Source organism: Pholis gunnellus (assembly GCF_910591455.1).
Source record: "Pholis gunnellus genome assembly, chromosome: 6".
NCBI lineage: Eukaryota > Metazoa > Chordata > Actinopteri > Perciformes > Pholidae > Pholis > Pholis gunnellus.
Window position 1 is genome coordinate 12,319,564 of NC_136532.1, and position 21,011 is coordinate 12,340,574.

Below are 21,011 nucleotides of genomic sequence, written 5' to 3' on the forward strand. Positions count from 1 at the left end.
TGATTTTTCAAACACTTCAGAGCCAATCATTTACAATCATTTACTACGACTGATTAGAAGACAAAGATAGGACCGTGAAAAAGTATGGAGACAAATTTGGCCAAATGTTTTGTCAATCTGAAAGACAGAATTGTAAATGAAAAGCTACAATTTTAAACTGAAAGCAGTCAAGACAAGACAATTCCGTTATTTCTTATAAAAACTCTTAAATTATGACAACAGCCTCTCAGATCAGTCTGGTGTGGGTGAGTGTTGTTGACGATGTCTTTCCTTCTGTCCATGCAGATTATGTGGAGGAGCTGACGTGTGCGATGGCCGGACAGGACCTGCAGGTTCTCATATACACAGCTCTGTGTTATCGTTACCTCCCAACAAAGCAGCCCATCCCGAGAATCTGACCGCACCTCCCCTCGCTCTCCCCCTTCCCTCCCTCTCCCTGGGTGTCCCTCAATCCTGGGCCCACCATGGGAGGATGCTTCTCCAAACCCAAACCAGGTAACCAACATGTTCCCCTCGGGCAGGTTACTTTATTTTGAAAGAAAATGTACACCAAACACGTACAACAAGCAGCTACAGGGTGGAGGACAAAATAGCATCTTACAGTCCAACTGCAATACAATACAATGCAATTACAATGTTAAATTAAAAAAGGTATTGAAACACCTCCATGGTGGTTTGTTTGTGCTGTTTTTGTACAATATTGCATAATATAGTGTGGTGTTCATGTTATTTTGTCCACTCCGTTAGCTGCTTTTTCTGCTTTTAGTATATACAGTATACTAAAGTGGTTGAGATGGTAATGTGGTTGAAATTATTTTCACAATATTGATCACGATATTTCCACTAACTGATATGGAAGTACCAGCAAAATCTCTTAAGAGAAACCGTAATCAAAGTAATGTTTAAAGAAAATGCAGCTCCGTAAGAGCAAACTCTTCATTAAAGAAACTCATTGTGTTCGTCTTGCTCAAGATTGTTCGTTTGTAGAACAAAAACATGATTACATCCAATAATCACATTATTATTATTCTAAAAGTCAACAAATTATAGCCCAGCTCAAACTTGCTGTGTTGTGTGCAGCTGGATTTTTTTTTTTTTTTTACAAGAAATGTAGATTTAAGTTGAATACTGTCAATGTATTTTTAATGAACAGTTACATAACACGGCAGTCCATGTCTTAGCTGTAATCAACAAATCCACTTTATTATTAATTTGTACAATGTCAGTGAATCTAGCTGAAGACACATGTTTTAATATTGTACTGTTTCCATGGAGAGACCAGTTATTTAAAAAAAGATATATATTTATGGACAGTTTGTTCAGAATGACTCATTGAAAGCTACCTCCTCCAAATCCTGTTCCACATGTCACCTCATATCCAGCCTCATCTGTTTGCACTGCAGTGTTTAGTGTGGGAGGAATTTTAATGCTCTCTGTGGCATCTTTGGTCAAGAGGATTGCATACCGAGACAATATAAAAATATGACACTGTGGTGTGTGTGTGTGTGTGTGTGTGTGTGTGTGTGTGTGTGTGTGTGTGTGTGTGTGTGTGTGTGTGTGTGTATGTGTAGACATATCAGTGCTAGCATGGCTCGGATATATATATATATATATATATATATATATATATATATATATATATATATGTGTGTTTGTGTGTGTGTATGAATATATAGTTCTGTGTAAGTGGCACCGTGACAGGATGCACGAGGGAGGGAGAAATGGTAGAAATGGCACATCGCCCTCCTCATTTGCATCCAACTGTGAAGAAATGCAGAAAGGTTACAGAAACTGTGAAATTATACATAAGGATTTAAACATGTGTTTACTCGAAGCTAACTGGTTAATAAAATGTCTCTAAAGACTGAAAAGATCAAAAGCCTTACAGAAAACATTTTGGTACCAGATGACTTCTTATCAGATGAAGCATCAGTGTGATTATGTCCCATTTAGCAGCAGAAATTATAGTAGCAACTAGAGATTCTCTTCAGCTGTGGAAAGCTTTCTCTTTCTTTTCTCCTGCAATTGCACTCACTATTATGATTTTCCATTGATTTTAATTAAGACTTGCTCAGCAGGAGGAAATTCCTGCCAGATTACTGTGTAAGAACCGGATGATCAGCACATTTTTCCAGCCGAACAGATAAAGCCTGCTGCAGTGAAAAAAGGAGTTACACAACCTTTTTCTTAATGTTCAGAAATATAAACCCAACAGCAGCGCATCAGTAGTCATCAAAGAAAGCGGAATATCTCACAATTCATTTACTCCACTCTGTAATTCTTGTAATTGTTTTTACAAAACAGTGCTGTTGCATTTGTGTTGATGTCTCTTGGGATTAATATTGAATGTTGAATGATGCCTGTAATTTTACTCGCTAGAAGGTAGAGAGACAAAGGAAAGAAGACAAGCTCTGCCTTACACGTCTCCCTTCACCTGCTTCCTGCGTTCATTTGTTTCAGTTGTGGAGATGTCAGACTCAATTTGTCCCAGAGTTGTAGACGTCTCTCCTAGCTGAAAGGCAAATTATTCTTCCAAAGCAATAGTGAAGGATAGTAATAACCCAACAGACAGGTATACAAGAATAATAGTTCAATCCACTGGTGATTGTCTGCGAATGTTAGGCTACTTGAATTAGCATAATATTACTGCAGTCATTGTGACTGTGCTGCACGTGATCATTCATGCATGTTCAGACATTTTCTAAGTGACACGTGTTTGTGTTGTGCAGTTGAAGTTAAAGTGGAACTATCTCTCCTGGAAAAAGAAAAAGAGGTGGACGGGCTGTCACCTAATGGCAAAGCGAGCCCCTTTGCTGACTGCAGACCTAACGGCGCCCTGGGACACGGCTCTGATGATGACTCCACGCCGCTGCCCCTCTACCACAAACCACGGGACTACGTGGAGGCCTCCGTCTGTCACGTTAAAGACCTGGAAAACGGACAGTAAGAAAATAACAAACCCAACTTTTTCTTTCTCTATACACCCAAACTCATGCACACATGCTCATGCACACATGCATGCTCAGGGAAAGAGGCTGTTATGATGTACATTAGATGGCGCTCAAGAATCCAGAAGGATATAAGTTTCCATCTTAAAGGGAAAGTTCACAGGAAAACACGACAAAACACATTTTTTCCTTTATTGACTCATCAGAGATACATGGGTATCAGCGTATACAGTATGTCGTCTAATTATAAAGAAGACAATAAACAATATCAATAATGTTTAAACCTACTGTAACAGTATAGCACAAGTAGAGAAGAGTCATAAAGTAATTGAACTCCCTCGGTATTGTTAGTATCACAGCAACATCTATGTAAAGTGTGTTAACATTAGCTAAAAATAGCCACAATAAGCTGCTGGTCATACCACACCAAATATATGTATCTGTATAGCAGCAGAAACCCAGAGTTGATTGAATTGTGTTTTATTGTTAATACAATTTACTTTCAATTTGTAAGAGGCAGATTGTGGCATTCATCCAGAATACATGAAGACTTTCATGGTTGTCATGTCACTGTTGCTTTAATTCATTTGGTTCTGTGTTGCTACCAGAGTGTAGCTTGTACAGATGAATGTGAAGTTGTAGTCCTGATGCGTCCATGCTGTGTTTTCATAGTGACCCTTTCATTCCAGGTTGTCAAAATGGCCTTTGTGTGTGTTTCCTTGGAAGGATTTAATCATACAACAGTGAATGCACCTTTTTGTTTTTGTGTGTTTGACAGGATGCGAGAGGTTGACCTGGGCAGTGGCAGAGCGCTGTTGATCAAAGAACACGGAGAGTTCTCCGCCATGGCCCACAAGTGTTCACACTACGGCGCACCTCTGGTCAAAGGTGAGTCTCATATGTTGAGGGATGATTTTAACACTCGTTATGATATTTAATATCACACATTTGACATTTTTGTTATTTTCTGTCCTTCCAGGGGTGTTATCAAAGGGACACGTGCGCTGTCCGTGGCACGGTGCGTGTTTCAACATTGCAACAGGAGACCTGGAGGACTTCCCCGGGCTGGACAGCCTGCCTACCTTCCAGGTGACCTTCCCCGCTGGCGCTGTCTTAACACATTCCCTGCCTTATCATGTCTCTAAGCACCATCAAAAAGTGTACACATCGCTCATATCTGTTTGCTCCAGGTCAGAGTTGAAAAGGACAAGGTGATCATTCGCGCAAACAAGCAGGTAACAAGAGAAAGAATGTGGAGACTTTATCCGGAAAACAAACGGACCATCTTATTGATCTGAGATCTTTTTAAAAAACATTTCCAGGCTCTTCAGTCGCAGAAAAGGTCAAAGCCCATGGCCCGATGCTCAGCAGTCATTAACTCCAGCACGGGCTTCAGCCATGTTCTCATCATTGGCTCAGGTCAGTCTGTTTTTGTCCCTCAACAACAAGGATCCAGCTGAATTTAACTCTTATTAGCAGCGTCTTCCTTCACTGTCTCTCTTTCAAAATCAACTTCCTCTTTTATGGTGAACGTATGCGAAGGTCCAGCAGGTCTGGTGTGTGCAGAGACACTGAGGCAAGAGGGCTTCACCGATCGCATCGTCATGTGCACCATGGACAGGCATCCTCCGTACGACAGGCCTAAACTGAGTAAGGTTTGTACACAGACCCTGAACACATAAACTGAGACAGAACTGAACTTTGCCAAGAAAGTTACGTGACAGACTGCAGTGGTGGTGGTGAAACAGCTACACTTCACAGCAACAACGATTTAAAGAACGTTTTGCAGAAGTAAACGAACATAAGTGAATCAAAAATGATGTGACTTGCCATGAAAAGCTTGAAAATGATTATCATTAATTGGCTGTTTACAGTTGCGGTATTAAGTTGCTTTCTGTTGGTTTTAATTGAATTCTAAGTACTCAGCACTAACTTGCTGACCTTTAGTCCTTAGAGAGCACAGCAGAGCAGCTGAGATTGCGCTCAATGGACTTCCTGCAGGATCATGACATTGAACTTCTCACAGAGAAAGAGGTGAGAGGCGGTGACCTCAGATAAATCAATTCATTAATTTGATCTAGATCTATCTTTGGCATTTTCCACAAAGATCCAACGCATAAACCTGTGTGACCCTGCCATGTTGTTTGCTTTAGGCTGTGGCGATAGATGTGAAAACACGTTCTGTGACCTTTGAAGATGGCTTGAGGATGGAGTACAGGAAACTCTTTATTGCTACAGGAAGCAAGTAAGGACAACAACAACTAAACTATTCTATTTCCCATGACAAATAAGCAGCTGAGACTATGAATCACAAACTGACACCCGATTGCTTCCAAAGACCCAAACCAATGGTCTACAAAGGAAAGGACGTCGGGAACGTGTTTCACCTCAGGACGCCCGATGACGCTAACAGCGTAGCACGGCTGGCCAACAACAAGAACGCTGTGATTGTGGGAACGTCTTATGTTGGTGAGAAAAAGACACATTTACAAACACATTCTTCTCATTTGTCCTCGACAGTGTAAGATTAACCTTTTAAAAGCAACTCTCAACTGATCACATGATTAATCACATGTGCTAATTTGTTGTGTTGGCAGGTATGGAGGTGGCAGCAGCTCTAACTGACAAGGCCCACTCGGTGTCTATCATTGGGATTGAGACAGTCCCTTTTAAAAAAGCTCTCGGGGAGAAAGTAGGGAAAGCCATAATGAAGGTAGGGACACAGTTATGAAGCGTCTCCAGAATACTATCATAGTAACTCTCTCTGGTCAATATTCCCAGTAACCATGTGGTTAATGTGTCTGTGGTGTGTTTTGTGTTCTGCAGCTGTTCGAGGTAAACAGGGTGAAGTTCTACATGCTGAACGAGGTGTCAGAGATGATTGGCCATCATGGACAGGTATTCAGAAAGTGAGAGAAACAGCGTGACGTGATGTTCAGCAGCACTACCCTCTCTTGTTTAATCCATTAAGAAGATGAGTCGGATAAAAAACACATGAATATTAACCACAGAGTCAACCAGCCCCTGAAAGCTGTGGTGCAAACAACCTCGTATTTATTATATATATAATTATAATAGCGATAATTATACAAATTTTGATTTAAATGCTTCAAGATTCACTCCCTGAAACTACATAGAGCACTAGACACACATTGGCAGAAAATTGTCTTCTGTATTGTGTGTATTGTGTTTACTGCATGTAGGACCCCATCACTCAAAGTAAGAGACGGTCAGAAAAAGGTTTTTAGGGTTTTTTAAGGAGTTAATGTTACATTATGCACCTTTAGTGCAGTAGTATGGCCTGGACATTCTGTGTTTCCTGTTTACACAGCTGAAAGAGGTTGTACTGAAGAGTGGAAAAGTCCTGCGGGCAGACGTGTGTGTCATCGGAGCAGGTAATGTCGAAGATGATGCAAAATGTACATGTCATTATCTGCAGTGACATATAATTAATGCAGATGACGAAACTCCCTTTTGAACATTGTAGCAGCTCCATATTTACCTGCTTTCTCTCATGTGTCTCAGGAAGTCTTCCTGCGACGGGCTTCCTGAAACAGAGCGGCATCCACATGGACTCCAGGGGCTTCATCACTGTTAACAAGGTATTTAGCAAAATACCTGAAGCCGGTAGTGAAAGTGTTTCATTGTTTATTTACTCCTCTAAACTTTCTCCCAGATGATGCAGACAAATGCTGACGGTGTTTTTGCTGGAGGAGATGTGGTGGTGTTTCCTTTCCCGCCACGCAACAACAAGAAGGTGAACATCCCCGTCTGGCAAATGGCTCATGTACACGGTGAGTGTGTCATCCTGACTGCATATTAAGGCTGTTATCATTTACTGTGACGATGATTTAAGTTCTTGAAAGACGAGCGTGTAAATGTTCCTTGTTTTCATACCTTTACTGACAGGAAGGGTGGCAGCTCTCAGCATGATGGGCAGAGCCGCTGACATCAAAACTGTGCCTTACTTCTGGTCAGCCATGTTTGGGAAGACCATACGCTACGCAGGTAGATGTCTCTCTTTAGTTTCAAGAGTCTCGTTATGAGGCACACAAAGATCAGAGGTTGAACTGTGCCGTCAAGTGTAGTTACCACACTGCCATCTAGCTGTAAAGATCAAAATAAAAGCCGAACTGAGAGCCTGAATTGGACTGTTTTTCTTTATGCTTTTGACAAAATGTGTATAATCGTCTATTTGTGAAGGTTATGGTGATGGATTTGATGACGTCATTATACAAGGAGATCTGGATGAACTGAGATTTGTGGCGTTTTACACCAGGTACGTTTTATTTTTCATGACAATCTTAAAAAAACAGAAAATATGGATGACTATTGTGTCATCTTCCTCCTTCGGTTTATCTGCAGGAGTGAAGAGGTGGTCGCTGTTGCCAGCATGAACTATGATCCTATTGTATCCCGAGTGGCAGAAGTCTTGGGATCCGGAAAGACGATTAAGAAACGAGATGTGGAGTAAGTCTCCCTCCAAGACTTAAATATGATGACGGTTACAATTGCTGTTATGTTCTTTAGGTTTCTCAGGTTTTACTGAGAAGAAAAACAAGACAAATGTTATCACTCTGACAGAAAAGCACGTGACTTTAATCACATGGAAAGTATTATAAGACTACCGCTTGTTGAAATTAGAGAGTACGACAGAAAAATAACACCATTTGTTATTTTGTTAATTAATAAAGTGACGCTTCATTTTACGTGTTACGTCATTTTGAAATGTTATTTTGTATTAATTATAGGGAAAATAGTAGACAATAGTATAGAAAACGTTCTGTATATTAGGTACCCACTAATTTATTTGCATTTTTAAAGAACAAGGAAATTATATAAGTTTATAGTTATATAGTTGTGTATTAATATCTAGAGGAATTGCAACACTTTACTTGAATCCACCTATCAAGTATTTTTTAAAGCACATTTAATAAACATTCAATACATTTTTTATAACATACTATAATGTTGTGGTATACGGATATTAAAAACATGTTAACTCATGTTGCTGTACTTGCATTACTGTATTGTTGTTGCATACATTTCTGTCTGATTTGTTCCTCATGTGTCTCATGTCTTTCATTTCTAATAATGCAAACTCAAAATTTGAAGGATGTTAGCACGGCTTGGCAAGTACGGATAAATATGAGCTTTTTCTATTTTCTATCACTGATATTGACCGTGTGCAGCAGAAAATGGACTTGATGAACGCGTATGTGTGTGTTTGACTCACTGTTTTTTGGGGGTTTGCAGGACTGGAGACATTTCTTGGCTGATTGACAAAGGCTCTCAATGACTTCACATCTGAAGGACAGACCCAAAGTCCACTGGACAACTCAATATGGACACTTATGGTGCTGAGAAACTGAGCAGCTATCCCGGTCTGGACACACACACACACACACACACACACACACACACACACACACACACTGAGGACAGGACCGTGTCTCTTGGAGATGCACTCTCCTGAGGACGACACTGAGACTTGCTTTTGTTCCTGAGAGACACTTAAGGTGACAAACAGAGCCATGCACGGTCTGAATACACTGAATCGCTGTGTTGGTGGGTCTTTCATTACAAATTTCACAAACAAAGCCAGATTCAGCCTCTGTGCTGCTGCAAGATGTATCTACCTGTACACTGTGTTTATAAGAAGCCAGGGATGGGCTTTGGCATTTTTTTTTTTACAAATAACATTGTATATAGATATAATCCTGAATGCACTGTTACAAGATAAGAACATACAATTTGAACTGAAGTTTTAAATAACGGGTTTGGTTGTATGCTCACATTCAGGCCTTAGATCTGCATGCTATAACTTACTTTGATGTACGAGTTAAAAAATAAGTCCCTAAACTGTGAGTATTCAATTTAGATGCATCCGCAAAAAAATCTAAAATCTGCTAAAAAAACAAACTGCAGAAGATCCCTGAACGCAGCTTTAACAGACTCACTAACACACACATGCAGCTTTAATTTGTGATAAATGACAATTTGTAGAATTACAACATCTTTGTATTGGCTGTCTTGCTACTGTATTAAATTGCACAAATTAAATTAAATCCTACTGATTGATCACAGACTAGTGCATGCACAATAGAATCATGTATTTTCTAGAGAATACCCCTTTAGACAAATCCAATAGAAGTGTAGGGTTATTTTTGATAGCGGTCACCTCCATTGGGATATTCTTTGTTACTAACTCAGGGAACTGAGGTTTGTCACCTGGACTTACAGGCAAAATAAGCAGAAATTAATTTGTTGCTTTCATACTGGTTTTCCCAGTTATTGTAATTTCACCGGTTCTCTTATGTTCATTCAGAATTGCTTGTAATGGGTATAAAGCGGATGCCTGATTACATCCTGGTGTGCCGATGTAAACCCTGACACACAAGTCAACTCAGCGTTTTAAAAAGCATCATTCTTCCTGCAGAGAAGCCCGGAAGGGCATTTTTATAACTAAACTTTTAAATAAAAGTCTTCCAACAATAACTACTCACTGCTTTACATAGCGTCTCATTCTCATGTTACTCCACCTGTTGTTTATGTGTGCATTCTTCAGTTTATTACAACCAGGAAAACAGTAGAGAGTAGAGTGAAAGTCAGTAGAAAATGTTTAATAATTTTCAAGGAAGTGACATAGCATAGTTTGCAGGAGTTTCATTCATTGAGTCGGGATTACTAAAAAACATCTAGTCGGTTGAGCCTCGCTTTCATACAATTAAAATATTCTGGGAAACATTACACAGAATAGATAAATTCACACACATACAAGTTTCACAAATTTATAAATGAAATATCTCATAAAACAAAGATGTTTCCTAATGAGGACGATACCTGGGAGGCATCTAACACACACAATACAAACTGACAGTGTTCACAATGATAGTGCAAACAGCTCGTTGAGGTTTTTCATCATTATTTGGGTAAAAAGCACGTTAAAGACTTATAAATATATCTATGAAAGCTGGAGTTAAGGCATTACATGGTGTTGTAGTCATCAAACTAGATTTGAGTTCCACAGATCTATAAACAGCATGAAGGGATCAGCGTTCATTAACAACTAGGAGATACACATGAATACATGAATGCAGGGACAGACTTCACTGCTCACCAGTTTTACTATACTGTTGTAATAAAGTAGTGTGTGTAAGTACTATCACAAGATAACAATTTATCAACGATAATATCTGATGGCTGCACAAATCACACAACAAAAACAACATGGACAGAGACTCTTTGGAGGCAGGAGAAAGCTTCTTATTGGTATGAAGATTTGACAAAATGCCCGTCCACAATGCCTAAGTGTTATCACAGCATTGGTTGTTGTCGTATTGCTAACAGTGAAACACAAGAGAAGGACATTCTAGCACCTTGTAAAGACAACATGACTTCAGGACGGTGCTGTGAGATTTGAGGACTTCGACTACATGAAGAAATTAAGGGGAAAAGATATTTGTAAACACTTCCTTCTGGCATCAACTTTTATGTACTACAAAAACTGAGAAAAAAAAAATGATTCACATTATGAAATTGTTTTCATCAAACAACCAACAATGACTGCTTCTCCTGTACTAACTAATAAAGGCACTTGATCTTCAGTGGAAGCTCTTGAGACGATAGACGTTGGCAGAGATATCTGCTGCATTTTGAGGTTACACATGCCCGACTGAGAGGAGAGAAACCTGATCATTTGGTGGGTCGTCATCTGCTTAAAAGGTCCCACTGATTCCACTATTCACAACAATCTTGTAGCAAAACACCCAAACACTCGTGTAAAATGTCTTCAGCTTACCCGGGGTCAGAGGTCATATTCTGCTGCACACTGCTGGAGGTACCACTCATACAGTTTCCCCTGTGGAGGGAAATCAACTGTGTGAGAGGTTTCAGATTTGACAAATTAAATGTAGTTAAGTTGCACTGAAGTTATAATGATTTAGATATTAATGAAATATTGGGATAAGTTATGGTCTGCTTGTTTTGTTGCAATAGCCATTCAATGTGTTCAAATTCTTCTTCAAAAGACTTCTTATGCAATCCAGCGTTACCGTTTGTAATTGTTTAAAATTGATATCTACTGACATATTACCACTTTTTATAGTTGTTGTGTAAACGTGTTAGCAGTAAAGTTGTGGTTCATAAAACCAAAACAATGAACTGAAATGAAAGAGCTGCAGAGTCAGGTAATCATTTTTCTCTGTGTGTTTCTAAGGACACCTTCTGCATTAAACAGTTATTAAACATGTTATTACTGCGGCTTTAACTTCTGTACTAGACGTGGCATAATGGCACAAAATAGAATCTAACCTTCTTGGTTTTGACGATATCCTGGATATAATCACTGTACTCTGTCATCGTCCTCTTCTCTTTCTTCATCAGAGTCTTATTCCCTCGGCTGAGAATGAAGAACATCACAATAATAATCACGTCCTCTGGGTGTGTGTGTGTGTGTGTGTGTGCGTGTGTGTGTGTGTGTGTGTGTGTGTGAGAGTGTGTGTATGTTTGATGTGAAGCTACTTTAATATAAAACACACACCCTCCTTGACAATATAGAAAAAGCTCTACTATATTTAGACATTTCTCTGAGGGTTTAGGTTATTGATGTTTTTTTTTTTTTTGTCCCTTTCTAACAAAAAGGAAAATACTTAAATAATTAATCGGTTCTCAAAATAGTTACAGATTCATTTTCTGTTGATTGTTTTAATTTATGAATCAATTATTTTGTTTCTGCTCCACGTGTGTTTATGTTTGTATCATACATTTGTAGCACTCACCCTGCAAAATACTTTGCGAGGAAAAGCAGGAGGTAGCAAAAAGCTCCAAAAATGATGACAAACACAACTTGTCCATCTTCTGGTATCCAGTCCCATAAATAAATCACCATTCCCTGTGAGAAACACGTTGAAAAGACACTCAGAGAACCAAGTACACCTGTGCAAATGTGCAAAATATCAAACGTAATTATAATTTATTGCAATGTTATTTGTTCAAATATCAGCAGTGTGACTCTCTGGACTCACTGTGAAGATGGAGAGGGTCCGGGCCGGTCCTTCCCCCAGCAGCTCATCTAGCTGATCTCTGGACAAGGTGTTCACAATGAAACTCAGGATAAAGACGACCGGGAGGAAAATGCCCTGAGCGCCACACAAGAACGAGTGAAGACGGACGCTTTTGTTGTGAGCCACGTCAGCCCTGCGTGCACACGCAAGAAATCTGATTTAATATCACATTTTCTGCAGCATATAATAATATTGGGTGACTCTTATCTCCATATACACACAATGTGGTTTATTTGCTCTGAGATGCCGCCTGTCATTTTGTATCAGGATAAATTAGATTTGAACACATGCTGTGCTGTAGGTTGAGGGGTCAAACCTGTCCTGCTCTAGTCTGCTGTTGATGGTCGAACAAATAAGGTCACAGTCTTTCTCCAGCTGATCCAAAGTCTTTTGAACGGCCTGGTTGATGGTCTTCTCGATGGTCTGACACACCCCATCGATCTGGTTCACACAGCGGCTCGGCTAAACAAGACAAAGGCTCATAAGTGCATCCGTTTTTGAATAATTGTACAAACATGTGCGGCTGTGCATCTAGAAGAGGGTCGGCCTGCACAACTGTCCTGAGGGTATTTTGACTGACAGCCATGTGCACTTAGCAGGAAGTGAAGCTTCACTTGCTCAGCGAAAAACAAAATGGAGCTCGGGAGGTGAGCAGAAATCTACCGTGCAGAGAAGAGCTTTGTGGTTGTAGATCACCAGATGGTGCAGCAATAACTCAGGACTGGGGCTGCCATTGTCAAAGGTGAATTATCAGAGGCCATGGTTTACAACCCCTGCCCCCCCCTAACCCCCCCCCCTTCCCCCAGAGTGGAAAACTCTACCAGTCATCATATTGCAAAATGAATCATCCTGTTCCAGCCATCAAGAGCCACCAGGAAACCTGGAGTGGAGAATTTACATTCAAGGATAATAAATGGCAGTTCAGCCCCTGAGGATAGCAGAGAGCTTTAAATCCTGACCCAAGATCAGACCTGGACCTGAGCTCTGATGAAGGAAAACACCAGAAACAGCTCCAATCTGGTGGTGGGAGGAAACACTGCATTTTGTTTATTGACTAAAAAAATGACCAAACTACATCCTGTTAAATGGCCATCGGGGGAACACATAAAGCCGGCTCACAGTCTTACCCTCTGTGGGTTGGGGATGTATATTGTCGGCATGTCAAAACCACATTTGTTGAGACCGGGACGGCGACACAGCTCCTGGACTATCTGCATCATCACCCTCTGCAGAAGTAAATAAATACAGATAATATTTTTAGGATTAAACATGACTTCTTTGGCTGCAAATCTATCAAAATAAAAAACAAGCCACATATTAAGTGAACTACCTGTCTGTCTGTTTCCTTCCCAGCTTCATCTGCCTTGCTGAGGTAGAACAACAGTTTCTCTCCGCATTTCTCACTCAGCTTCTCTACGATGTTGAGTGTGCGTTTGCAGAGCGCCTGGCCCATCGGGTCAAAGAACACAAATACCAAGTCGGCCTGTTCTCCTGCACAAAACAAAAAAAACATCCATATTAGAGAAACGCAACAGCTGTAGAGAAGACGGTAAAACGACCAGCTGCAAAGACATACCCAACCATGTGATGGCGCTGTTGACATCAAAAGGGTAGACCATGTCTCCGTCCACCAAACCCGGTGTGTCCACAAACGTCACCAGACTGAACTTCTTCTGCTTGGAGGTGGAGATCTCAGCAGACAGATAGTCCGTAACACCTGGAATATACAAACGCTGAGTGCGTATACTGTAGGTGCTTCCTTCACAGAGACAAATTCCTTGTAAATAATTAAGAGTTGAGTCCTGATGAACGCCGCTTCCTCTAATGGCTATAGAATTATAATGTGCGGGTGGAAACTGCAGTGCGGTCAATACTTGGAGACCTGAGGGAGGCCGTTGACATTAAAGATCAGGAACGCAGTCAACGTCGTGTGCTTGCGGGTTTGCATTTAATTTAATTTAATTTAAAAAACGTTCATCTGGTTAAAGATGTATGTTAGCTGTCTACATGTCTGAGGAAAAAGCATCAATGAATTCAGATTGAACTCACAACAGCAGACACACCCTCACAGACAAAAAAACGTCACCAATTTCAACACGGGAAACATTTGTCAGGTGTTTTCTTCATCGTCTGTTGTCATGGTTACACACAACAGCTCTTCAACTGGCAGCTTTAGCGCGGGCCGTCGGACATAAAGCTAGCCAGTGAAGAACGACTGTGAGGCAACGCGCTGTGAGGTTACTACAACCCCCGACTCTGAGCACCAGAACAGGATCACTATTTAGACACTATTGACACACACACACACACACACACACACACACACACACACACACACACACACACACACACACACAGGCCTGGGGTGACACTGAGGCTGTTTCATAGGAAGAGGCAGGTGTTAACAGCCAGCACAAATCCCATCCTTGTGCTACAGCGAGCAGGGCCACTGCTGCTTCGGCACATTAGCATTCCCTTATGTTTCTCTCACATCAGCGTGGCCACCGTATCAATGCATCTATCATACATCACACATCTTAGAAGCGTATTCCCACAGTCTCGCAAGATCAAGCCCGAGGTGACAGGATGACTGTTGCTACGGTAGGAAAAACATCATATATATGCAGATGCTATCGAGCAGCTTCTTGTTAGATCAGGCGGCCGGTCTATACTTCCCTTACACATGCATGCATCTTTGCATTACTAAAAATACAAAAACAGCAATTATGTAAGCCCATTTAATAGCAAGTGAATGAAATAGCCTTGATTCAGACATATTCTTCCACTCTATTTGAAGAAAGTCCTCCGACGGTGAAAAGGAAACGAGAGCGATACTTGCCGATGGGTGCTAAGTTCCTCAAGTGACTGTAACTGAGAAGGCTACACTGGAGACACTGTGCACGAGGAAAAGGGCAAAGGCTGCAATAATGCTGCATCGACCGAGGCTAAAAAAGAACCAGTTGGACAAAACAGGTGAAACCAGACGCAGTGCAAATACATCTTAAGGAAATGACTCAACAAATCTCACAAATCTTTGTTGTTTAACAATATTGAGCCATTTGAAAACGGTTGACCCCCATGCAGCATAGAGTCTAAACTCCTGACAACAGGTTGATAAGATAAACACAAAAACACCCTTTATCTAAGTGTAAAACAATATTAAGAGGTATCTCCAAGCATATCCCAAAGGAGGTCAAACTGTATAGTCGGCAGCTTCTCCCACGTAAGGATATATGGTGCTTTTCTGATGAGTCATCCTCAGTCCCTATGACAGGTAAACAAACGCCTGATAAAGTGCATTTCCAGAGGCGGCGTTGAATTTCCAATGAAACGCCGGCTTGTATTCCTGCAGCAGATCGTTGGTGCTGCTCGGGGGCCCGCAGAGTGGAGAGCTGCTGCCGGGCTGTGCCGTCTCTAATGGCAGCTCCTCCTGACTCCACTGCACTGCTGTCGATGGGGGCGTGTGACTCACGAGCCACACCGTGAGCGCTCCGGTCCGCACCCAGTGAACCCTCACTCACTGTCAAACGCATGCACATACATTACCGCCCTCCCCCCTCCACACTGATGCTCCCACTCAGACAGCGGGCACACCCAGGCTCTCTGCACGACCACCTCAACATCCAGGAGCTTCAGACCACTGCTGACGCACAGAGAGCTGAGACCAATCGTCTCTAATTACGTCTCTTTCTTTAATGTGACATTTATCTGGACTCAGAGACAAACGGCACAAATGTGAGGAGATGGGAACGGGAGCCTGGTCTGATTTATAAATAAAATGTAATACGTCAAAGATGTGACTCAGCGCTGAATCATCAAGGTGAAGCACCCGATAACTGAAACATACAAGAAACTAGCGGTTACATCTCATGAGCGACACAGAGGATTAAAACAGGATTTCAGTTCAATCGGTTTATCTAATATAGCAAAACGTCCAACTTCTGAACTTGAACCGAGTCTGTATGGTACGCTTTGATTAACTTTAACAGCTCCCATTAGGAAACGGCCCACACAGCAGAGCTCTATCTTAAACCTCAAAGGAACCAATCTGTGGCTGCAGCTCATGATTACGTTCAACTCCTGCTTCCTATTCCTAATGCTGCTTCTCTCAGCTGTTCCAGCTCATTTTAACACTTTATCCTCTCTTTGATGTTTTCCATCATGATGCCGACAGAAGGGGGGGGGGAATCAATAAAAAACACAATCATTTGTGTTCATCATTATCAATTGCAGGGAGATGCAACACCACTCGGATTACATAAAACATGTTCTTTTATGTGAGATATTTAGAAATGCGATGCACCTCATTAAAAACAGAGCAAAATGTACACGTGATGGTTAATATAAGAACATAAGAATGGAATTCAGTTCAGGATAAGGGTATCACTACATTATCAGATACGTGCACTTTTCAGGGAGCCATTATGACTTCGTACTGATGCTAAAACAAGAGGAAAAGGCTCACCTTTGAACTCAAGGAGTGGTCGAAAGTGAGGATAGAGATGTAGCGTTGCATTCCCCTGTGAAAGAGTTAAAAAGACAATGTGAGAAATAACCTGGTGAGACAAATACTAATCTGCAGTTCGCCTGAGCTCCCGTCCGCTGCAACAGAGTTCTCTCTCTTCTCAGTATACTTTGCATTCAGTCATCCAGAGGCTGCTTGGGCTGCAGCTCAGTGTGCTGGCTTTAAGCTTTTCCTGTACATAAGAGATAATCCTTCCACTCTGCAGTCCTACACTGCAAATATATTATTCATCTTCGTCACCTTCATCACAGCAGTATATGCACAGAGAGGCAGAGGAAGAGGATGAGCGAAGACTGAGAGACAGACGTCTCCCGAGCCTGTTTATATATGCTGCAAAGAGGCATCCTCTGTGTGTGTGTGTGTGTGTGTGTGTGTCAATACAACAAAGCCCCTCATTGGAGCAGCATACAGAATGAGAGATCACCACAGACTGAGGGAGTGCCCCTCCATACAGGCTGACATCCAACGCATTGCTTCATCGACCTTTATGACCGGATGCAGCTTCCGTTCTCATTACTGAAGTAAGAAATTCAAAAATCTCTCATCCACAAAACTGAGAAGTGCCATCTGAATATGAACTACTGATAATTAAAAACTGATCTGGAAGTGAATTATAAAAGCATTAACATGAAGCATGCCGCACAAAGCTGGTTGTATTCATCGTGTTTCTCTTTTCCAGCATTAGTTGGTTCTTCTGTTGAAGGGCTCGTCATCAGATCTTACACACATTAAGTTCTTCAGTACGAGTGCTGAAACACTTCATGCCGTGTCTTCATGCCGCTCTTACCGTCAGTGATTCTCTTTTGCGACCACTTGTGATGAACGTGAACCCCTGTGTTTCAATGGCGACACCTGCTTTCTGTATGTGCTCCTCCGCATACCTAAAATGACAGCAAGAGGCATCAAAGGCATCAAATACTCTTGTTATCTTTGATCTAAAGCAACAACACCGTATCTCTACATTATAAGGCTGCAACTATTGTAATAATTATTGTATCGATTACTTTTACAGCTAATCATTAATAGTTCAGTTTTAAATGTCAGAAAATAATGAAAATCGTTATTTATCAGTGTACAAAGCGATGTCTTTATATTTCTTGTATTTCTTGTGGAGGTCGTTAATTAGTTGAGGGAAACATTTCAAATGTTACCGTGTTTCAACCCATCGAACAGACAATATAGTGGAGCCAAAACCATTAGCCAATTAATCATGCTAAATTAAAGTAATTACCTTTCTATATTAGTTTTCAATAGAAAATGCCGATAGTGCTGCTTTTCTTCAACATAAATGGAATAACTTGTAGACAGTCTATCCAACTAAAAAACTGTTTTGAAGAAGTCCTCTTGAGCTTTGGGAACTTAATAGATAAAACCATTAAATGAGAAGATAATCAGAAGATTAATTGACTTTTTAGCGTAAAGTGGGTAGTGGTACCTGTACCAATATTTCTTGGGTTGTATGAGACTGTTGTGGGCAATGTTGCAATCAACGTTAACAATAACGTCATAAAGTAACTGACTTTATCAGTTGTATAAGCCAAAAATAGATTATTTTACCTCTAAATGGGTAAATAAAATGTATATATCACTTACTTGTAAACACTCATAAAGGATAAAAAGGAATACAACTGCGGAATAAGGTCATATTTTCTTCTGTTTTTGTTTTCTGGAACAGAGCATGAGGAGCTGAATGGTAAACTGTAGAACCCATCAACCTACAGACGTATTACCAGTTAATGAAGGAGCTCTTCCCTGCAGAGTGGTTCCCCATTATCATCACAATGATCTTCTTTCTGGGAGGAAGGAGTCGGACTCCGAGGCTGCTGGCAATCTTCACCAGGCCTGAACACACGCGTACACGTGTACACACATGTACAGACACGCGCACACACACACACACACACACACACACACACACACACACACACACACACACACACACACACACACACACACACACACACACACACACACACACACACACAGTAAGTGGGGCATGTAGCAATTACAGAGGCATCATCACAATCATGTAAAGTGTGTGTATATGTGTGAGTGTGAACAGGGTGGTTTTGAAATAGCGATAACTTCTTAAGGTAAAGTTTCTACATGGCAGAAGGCTAAGAATAAATGTCGGGCTGTCTCTACCAGGTTGATAAGTCGACTAATCGGTCGTTTTGGTCTTAGTCGACTAAGATTTATTTCAGCAAAAAGTCATTTTTCAATGTTTTTTTATGCTGAATGACATATGAGCACATCCCTGGTAAACACACGAGTTACAAAGGTGCTTTGGGTGATTCTTTGTAAATAACTACATTTTACAGATCTGTAAAGTAAATAAAGTTCAATAAGTCGACAAAATTGTGTTAGTCGACTAAGACATTTTTTTGTTGACAGCCCAAAAAAAAAGGGTAACTTTGTTTTACAAGTGACTTAAAATAATTTCCAAAGAGGTTTCCATGAAAGAATAATCTACTATTTGAAGGGGAAATTAAGACAGAGTTCAAATGGTACATTTAAATTAATTAATTCCAATTAATTGCTCTTGTAACCCTGAACGTCTTCTAGTCACGGTAGGGCAGGTTAGCTGAACTTGTGGCAATAATATATATATATATAAGAAATGGCAATGCTATACATTTCATTTTTCTTTCAAACTAATTAGGGCTGAAATAATTACTGGATTTGTTGAACAATAGACTATTTTGATGATGGATTAGGCTAATTTGAATAATTCTTTAGTCAATAATAGTGAAAAAAGCCAGATATTCTCTGGTGCTTTCCATTTGACATGTATCATCATAAACTGAACATGTTTGAGTTTTGAACCGTTGGTCAAACAAAACAAGACATTTGAAGATGACGTCTTGGTGTCCGGGTAGTTGCGATGGGCATTTTTTTGTTCACCCTTTTTGGTCATTATTAGACTAAAAACCAACTGTTTCATTAGAAAGAACATCAGCAGGTTAATCGATGATGAATCACACAAAAGAAGGCAGAAACAAATTCCTACATTCCTTTAATCATTAATAAATTACTTTGGAATATATTTGAGAATTAAGTTTTTTTTTAATGGAAAGATTATAAAAGGAGCTCGGAGATGAAAGCTCAAATGTAATACCTGGTCTATGCTCTATACTCTGGTTATGCACAATCCCTCATTATTCACTATGAATCTACAATGAAACAATTCATTGTTAATGAACCTGCTTATAATTGTCGTCAGAGGAGGCACGTTCCTGTTTCTGTCTCCTCTATTACACCAGAGTAAACTATTATACTGTAATAACTAAAACAACACACATACTGTAGCAACACACCACCTCAACGTGCTGTGAGAGCGCGGTCTGCACAAACAGAGTGGACTATACTAACAGCAATATTACTGTTATTATTGAAGACAACACACTTCTGCAAATATTCACCAGGACTATAAAAACAATGTTCTCCTTTGTGAATCCACTCTGAACTGCTTGTTATAATATACACAGTATATTATTACTGTAACATTGTGCGGAATGGAACCTGTCAGTTTATTGGCAGTTTACAGTCAGATCGGCGCTGTCCTCCGGAGCTGCGGAGGAGCCGCACCAGTGTTCAATGTCATGTGTTTTACTCTGACAGACAGCTGCTTCACTCATCAACCGAGCAGCGTTTTAGTTTTACCTTCAGTACAAACTTCAGTCCTACGAGCCCCTGAGTTACATAACAGCACCACTAAGCGTGCTAAATTGGATCCGCTTTACGGTCCTAACTTCGCTATAAATTGACTCATATTAATCCGCGTGATTGATTATTTACCGTTCTCGCTGTCCACATATAAACTGTGGCATTCTTTCAGTATCCTCTCACTCGGTGTGGTGATCGCAGACTCCAGAGGGTTTGCCACAGACCGGGGCTTTCTGCCCGACATTATGACCACAGCCACCAGCCGCCTCGCTGCTGCTTCTCAAGCCATCGGCGGAAGGGTTTCAGTGTTGCACGAGGGCTCCCGTGTGCGGATGAAGCGCCCTACTGCGGTCAAACAGTGACACGACACCGAGGACAGACTCATCGTGGACAGGCAACAGGTTGAACCTCGGACCTGCCTCAATAAAATGTTTGTCTGCCGGTTTATTGTTTTTATTGGAGACATGACCAGGACTAAGATGTCTGCAGATGGAAATCAAATGAAGTGGTTGTTGATGGATCACGTACTAAAAAAGTACTTTCTTCTTCCTAACTCTGACAGACCATATTATTAAGTCCAGCCAGTTATAAGCAGATCCATCAATACATTGATCTGGTTATAAAGTCTGGTGAGCGATAATGGATTAGTCCTGCCTGGTTAGGTCATGTATGATGGAGCTATCTTGAGTTGAGCTATATGCATTTGTTGACAGAGCCATGATCTGTTTGGAGACCAGTAACAAGGTAAACCAAGAGAAAAACAAATCATCAGTCAACATAACAATATAGTTTGTAGAAGCATTTGTG

The 21,011-nt window shown here is 40.8% G+C and overlaps 2 protein-coding genes across 3 annotated transcripts; one reads left to right on the forward strand and one right to left on the reverse strand.

Moving 5' to 3' along the window:
• Window positions 1-464: 464 nt before the first annotated feature.
• Window positions 465-8,247, forward strand: aifm3 (AIF family member 3; the record flags this gene model as incomplete). Its single annotated transcript, XM_079160962.1, has 20 exons — window positions 465-495; window positions 2,730-2,943; window positions 3,727-3,836; window positions 3,928-4,037; window positions 4,139-4,183; window positions 4,271-4,367; window positions 4,491-4,603; window positions 4,896-4,982; window positions 5,102-5,193; window positions 5,287-5,417; window positions 5,546-5,661; window positions 5,775-5,846; window positions 6,280-6,343; window positions 6,474-6,550; window positions 6,625-6,742; window positions 6,858-6,956; window positions 7,152-7,227; window positions 7,314-7,418; window positions 8,064-8,084; window positions 8,205-8,247. The coding sequence occupies 20 exons, from the start codon at window positions 465-467 to the stop codon at window positions 8,245-8,247; spliced, it is 1,821 nt and encodes a 606-aa protein (XP_079017088.1).
• A 1,341-nt stretch (window positions 8,248-9,588) lies between these two features.
• Window positions 9,589-20,455, reverse strand: LOC306697219 (uncharacterized protein). 2 transcript variants are annotated; one of them, XM_079161000.1, is made up of 13 exons: window positions 20,337-20,455; window positions 18,269-18,380; window positions 17,326-17,419; window positions 16,479-16,533; window positions 13,590-13,730; window positions 13,344-13,504; window positions 13,141-13,239; window positions 12,330-12,475; window positions 11,975-12,146; window positions 11,729-11,841; window positions 11,262-11,349; window positions 10,750-10,809; window positions 9,589-10,623 (listed from the first exon to the last, which is right to left on the reverse strand). In XM_079161000.1, exons 1-12 carry the CDS (start codon window positions 20,446-20,448, stop codon window positions 10,756-10,758), a joined length of 1,347 nt encoding a protein of 448 aa, XP_079017126.1. In that variant the 5' UTR covers window positions 20,449-20,455; the 3' UTR covers window positions 9,589-10,623; window positions 10,750-10,755. The 2 variants fall into 2 exon arrangements, with proteins under 2 accessions (XP_079017126.1, XP_079017125.1); XM_079160999.1 differs by having other exon boundaries at window positions 9,589-10,809.
• Between the last annotated feature and the right edge of the window lie 556 nt (window positions 20,456-21,011).

Bases quoted from the DNA above. Each gene is read 5' to 3' on its own strand.
- LOC306697219 (XM_079161000.1), bottom strand. From the start codon at position 20,448: ATGTCGGGCAGAAAGCCCCGGTCTGTGGCAAACCCTCTGGAGTCTGCG. The intron at 16,534-17,325 runs GTAAGAGCGGCA...ACTCTTTCACAG, and splicing joins GCAAAAGAGAATCACTGACG to GGGAATGCAACGCTACATCT. The intron at 12,147-12,329 runs GTTTGACCCCTC...GTGTGCACGCAG, and splicing joins AGCAGACTAGAGCAGGACAG to GGCTGACGTGGCTCACAACA.